We start from the raw sequence: 5,760 nt of genomic DNA, 5'->3' as shown, positions 1-5,760 counted from the left end.
CAGTACTGGTTAATTACTGCACAATATCAGATATTGTGCAAATGTGTCATTATCACCAAAATCCAAGCTAAAGCTGAGGTGAAAACTGCATCTCTTCTGGTCCTAGACTGTTGGTGAGATATGACAAGATGTTATAAACATGTTGGCTGTGGAATTTGTCAACATTTTTGAGATATCTTACACCAGTCAGCCACAACATTAAAAGACTGATCATACTGTTGCAGTGCAATGTTGTGTTGGGAAAAATGGGCCCTGTTATTCATGTGGATGACATTGTTGTACACCAATCATACCCACTGCAACAATGGCTCTCTCCAACGACACTGGCATCCCCTAGCTGCCACTGTATACACTGTTCAGCAATGGCTCAAGGATCATAACACTGATCTGAATTTGATAAAGCATCTGTGGGATGTGATGGAATAAGCCTTGTCCATAGAGGCCCCACAGTGTAACCCCCTAGTGCCCAAAATTCTGTTGCAACACCTGCAGCCAATGGGTCTGAGCTGGTTTCCAGTTTGTCCCCAGTTTTAATGTTGTGCCTACTTGTATTGATGTATTGACCAAAGCATGACCCGATTAATTGGAATTACTGCAACATCACCTCTCTGGTGGGGGAAGGAGCCAGAGCTGGCGTGGGAGGTGGAGTGGTACCAGCTAGATTTAGTTTGGCTCACCTCCACACATAGCAAAGATTCTGGAGTCAAACTCTTGGCTTGAAAGCTGAATTTTCTCCTTTTCTGGGCTTGCCAGGGTGAGGGGCACCAGCTCCAGACTGACCACTGCTGTGTTCTCCCCGGAGAACTAAAGGGTTGGCCATGGTGTCCATTGGGAGTGGTGCCCATAGGAAAGGTGGCTCATAAGTGCACTTGGTACCAGAGCAACTTAGGCCAAATGCTGATGATTGGCTTTGTGGTCGTATCATCCTACCTGTGGCCGTTTGTCATGCACACTTCAGTAAAGAGAGAAACAGAGCTATCAAGTAATTACCTGAGAAAATGAATTGCAGCCTTGAGTGGTTCCCAAATAGAAGAGGGCATCCCTAAGTAGGCTGGGAGGAAGCGGCGCCAGACTAGGAGTAAGAAGATGCAGCAAAATTAAAGCAGCAGATATTTTGACTTGTCAAAACACAAGTTTTACTACAGTAATAAAATACCGAACTGCTGCTTTGCATATTAGTGACTGCTGAAGTGGAGCCATTGTTCTACCATTACCCTTCTGCTGATTACAATATCTGTAATTGGGGAAAAAAGAGTTCTCAAATGCTGGTAAATTAAGATCAGGGTTAGCAATATTTATTTAGTAATGACAGTATATATTAGTAGTACAGATTAGCCCTTCAGCTAATGATTGTTTTAATTGTTGATTAACCTATTGATTGTTTTCTTGAGTAATGGATTAGTTGCTTTGCCAATAAAATGTCAGTGAAAAATCTTCATAAGTGTTTGCAAATGTCTTGTTTTGTGCACAACCCAAAGATTTCTGTTAAAGAGAAGTAAAGAAACCAGAAAATATTCAAATTCATGAAGCTGGAATTGAAGACTTTAGACTTCTTTTTCTTAAAAGTTACTCATACCAATTATCAGAATAGTTTATTTTATGTTTTGTAAAGGACTCATCTTCCAACTATGCAGCCAGTCTGCAGTCAGTAGAAATCTTCCCCTTTGTGGATTAAGTAGATCTAAATATTCCATTGATGTCTCTCTGTCATGCACAGCTCACTGCCACATTGCTGTCTGATGAATATTGCTGTGTTTTATGAGGTTTAAAGATTTTATAAAGTCGACATCAAGGATGTGTTTTTCTGTTTAATGGAAAGACGACAGTTTTGGGATGCATAGTGTTCATTTGACAAGCTACACACTTGAAAAGTCGCAGTTTAAATCCTGCATCTATTTATGCGTCCCTACTGTGAAAAGATGTGAGCTCTCTTCATATATTAATACTTTTTTTGGGTTGGAAGGGGGTTGTGCCAGTGTTGGAGGGGGTTTTTTTTTCCCTCAAATGAGCCACTCTGTGTTTAAGCAGCTCATTTACACACAGATTGGAGCACTTAGTGAGGTCAGCTGTGGGACAGTGAAGCTGCTTTATACTCTGTGTGACTTGCATGACAGTGTGTGTGTGTGTGTGTGTGTGTGTGTGTGTGTGTGTGCACGCTCATCCACTGTGTATAAAGCTTCTCTAGCCAACATAATAAAATCCACTTGGTCGTGTTGGACTGGTGAGTGCCTTACATCTGCAGAACCGTAACGGGAAACAGACATCTGGAAATGCACCCTTGCTAACATCATCATCATCGTAGGCCCCTGGAGGTGGACTTGGAGTCATGCTTTGTACTCAGTGATTGGTTTTTGAGTGTTCTTCAGCCAGACTGATAGCAGAGAGACGTAATGGGAGGAGGCGACGTAAATAAGATGGGAAAGCGTCTTAAATCGCTTTCACTATGTTGCTACACCCATCTGTTGGGCCACATCCTTCTAGCATCTTTGTGTGTCCCTCTGTTTCCCAATCAGGGACACTGTGGCTTCACTGACAGCTAGAGATTCTTCATCTTCTTTTGCTCCTCCGTAAAAGCAGAACTCGCTCTCATCTGTCTTCCCTCCTCTCTCAGCTCGCTTCCTCTCACTCCCTCCCTCCCTCTCTTTCTGTAACGTGATCACTGTTGCAGTAGAGGCACTGTGCGCTGCCGACAGTCGCCTCTGACTTGCAACGCTGCGGTTCAGCTTGTTGCATATGACAGGAAGCAGCGCTGCTGTGTTGGGTGCAGGGGCGGCACAGCCATGTGTAATGGCTTCAGCAGACTTGTAGGTGTTTTGTTTTGCTACTGCTTGCCCAATAAGCTGTGGGTGTGTGTGTGTAAAAAGATAGCTGTGATGCTACATAGCACAGAGAGAGAAAAAAAAAAGTGCCATTACGGTTAGGAAGTTTTTATTTAGATTAGTGGTTCAGAAAATGTGAGACAGAGGATTTATGTGGACAGCCGAGAAAGTCAGGGTCTGGTGGAAAAATTTGCAGAGAACATGTACATGTACCCAGCTTATTTCACGGGCCAAATTACTGGTTGGAAAACTCAGGAATGGAGAACTTTCTTTACTTTACTGGCTTGTGCACAGATACCAGTATATTCAAGAAAGAGATGTTAACCCCTTACACACAGCTGAGCAACCAAACATTGTTCACATTCACAGAACTTTATCAGAACATTTAAAGCCCCTACAATGTGAAGCTAACAAACAGGCAGGCAGGCTGAAATTTTGAGGAAATGGGCACAAATAGATGCACATTAACATGCTGTGTGGCGATCTGTGGAAAGGTTTGTTCAATTCGCAGCAACACACTGAATCAACAAGGTCCAGTGTGACGTCATGTGTTATAGAGCATATCTGACCTTGCAATAATTCATGGAGCCACAAGCCAATGTATTGCTGTCATTGCTGCTAATGTTGTTCAGATTTATTCGAATATCAGCCTTTTGAGGGTGTCTCTCCTCCCAGCAGCCTGATATTGACGGAGAGGGTGTGTGTATAATGATGCTTCAAATACGCCTCGATGATTAAATGAAATTAAAATATTAAATCATTTCAGCATTTCTTGTTGAAAGATCTAACTCTGGAACAAAAATCCAAAACCAAACAATTAAAAATGAATCAGAAATAATTGTCCATTTGTGAAGTAATCAAATGAAATGGAGAATAAAGTTTCAAGCTAATTTTTTGGGGGTTAGTTTTTGTGTGAATTGAACACATAGCCTTGCCTGTGAGTCTTAGTTTTGAACTTTTCATTCACTGGAAACGTAGTACAGTGAATAAGGAGCTGGGTCGATGTAATAGGAAATGTTATACAGTCACTGTGGAATATTTGTTCAGCTTCTAGGATCCAAACTTGGTTGCAAATCAAATCAAGACAAATGAGAAAATATGTTTTTATGTGCTAAAACAAGGAAATATGATATATTTTGAGCGGTCAATGGGGCAAATACGATAAAGCTGGATATGTTAAAAAACCTCTCTTGCATGGAGAATATTTGCACATTTCTACTGATAGTTTTAGAGCGAAAGGGAGGAAAACTACTTGCAGCCAAACTACTTGACTAGGGTCAAGCTTTCTCACTCTTCCCACTCGCCAGTGGTTACAACAGACAAACAAATCTCCACATGTAAGCTGCACAACACTTAAATGGAAACATGGAGCACAAGGTGGAAAATCACTCCCACTCTGCCAGCTGTAGAGTCTTTCTCCCCGCCGCCTCTCGTTCGCTCAGCAGCCCATCGTCTGGCCCGCACGTATCAGACGGCGTGGCAGTGACTCACTAATGTGGCACCAGAAGCCGATCAAATCCATACAGTCTGATTTCCTCCGCTTGAGTCCAAGCAGCTTGGTGTCGCTCAGCCAAGGCTTATTGGCTAAGCTATTCATCGGCCCTTTTTCTCTGCTTAGCTCGAGCTTAAAGTGGCACTTTCTTGGAATTAATTTTGAGTCTTTCCAAGTGGTTTAGGTTTATACTCGTCATCACATCTTGACCTAGTTGTGGGTGGCTGGGTTCTAAGCCTCGAGGCCTCTTTAAGACAAATCGGGGAAGGTGATTTCATATCATCCACTTCTCTATGAAACTCAAAACAGGAAGTTATGTTTAGCTTTGCCTTTAATATGGCACTTTTGTTTCATTACTCGATGTGCCTCTGTCAAGCCTTATTTGTTTAAATCTTGCTACGATTTGTCTGTCTTGTCTCACCTTTCTTGCCCTTTTGGTCTTTGCCTGTGTATTTCATCATTGTTTGCCTTTTTTTTTTTTTTTCTTCATCCACCCACATTTTTCTGAGCAACTGTTTCCCTGACAGTACTCTGAACTTTGTGGTCGCCTCTCTGATCTCTTGTGGCCTCAGCTGTAACATGGGTGGTGAAAAGTTCTGGGGGTGAGCACTTGTTGACTTCTTTTGAACAGCAGGAGCACGCTAGAGGTTGCCAGGGCCACAGTAAAGGCAAAAAAAAACAAAACAGGAACAAATCAAACAGTTTATTTGAAATGACATGTTTTGCTATCCTTTCTGTCTTTTCCCTCTCAGGAGCAGCCAAAGATCATTGAACCGCTCGACTATGAGTCTGTGGTGTTTCAGAGAAAGGCCCAGATCCACAGCGATCCCCACCGAGACCTGCTGCTCTGCCCCGTCGACGATGTATCGGTGAGTCCCATCGTCAACATGACTCCATAACCCAGAGAATGATGCAGCTTTTTATCACTTTTCTGCCTCCTAACATTTTTAGTCGTCGATGTGTAGGTCAGGTGTGGAGACTCACGTTCTTTTGCCTCTTTTGTATTATTTGTTTCATGTCTATGGCGAACCTGAAAAACAATTCTTGCTACATACTGGCTTGACATATTCACCTGCTAAGGTTGCATTCAACTAATATTGTCATTGTTGATCAATCTGCTTGTTATTTCTCAATTAATCAAATATGAAATATCAGAAAACGTCAACAGTGTTTCCCACAATCCAAGGTGATGTCTTAAAATGTCTTGTTTTTTTTCCCCCTAAATCCAAAGATACTTTATTTACTGTCATAGAGAGATTAAATATTCAAACTTAGGAAGCTGGAATAAGATCATTTTGACTTTTTTAAAAAAAAATCAGCTGCCCCAGCTGAATGAAGAATTATCAGAATAGTAGGTAAATAAGTATATAAGTAATCGTGAAAACTGGAGTATACGTGTTTTACCCACATATTTCTGTCCCAATATGAATATCTCTTAAAGCATGACTC

At 41.8% G+C, this 5,760-nt stretch overlaps 1 protein-coding gene across 2 annotated transcripts in view; it reads left to right on the top strand.

Annotated features, from left to right (window-relative positions):
* Positions 1–5,760, top strand: part of dock11 (dedicator of cytokinesis 11) — a 63,897-nt gene that overhangs the window by 2,524 nt on the left and 55,613 nt on the right. For both annotated transcript variants that reach the window (XM_008287166.1, XM_008287164.1), the window contains exon 2: positions 5,064–5,180. In XM_008287166.1, coding sequence (XP_008285388.1) covers positions 5,064–5,180 — 117 coding nt within the window. The remainder of the gene's footprint in view (positions 1–5,063; positions 5,181–5,760) is intronic.

Source organism: Stegastes partitus, unplaced genomic scaffold (assembly GCF_000690725.1).
Source record: "Stegastes partitus isolate 25-593 unplaced genomic scaffold, Stegastes_partitus-1.0.2 Scaffold489, whole genome shotgun sequence".
Classification (NCBI taxonomy): Eukaryota; Metazoa; Chordata; class Actinopteri; family Pomacentridae; genus Stegastes; species Stegastes partitus.
The sequence above is the reverse complement of the archived record's forward strand: the minus strand, read 5'-3'. Positions and strand labels throughout refer to the sequence as shown.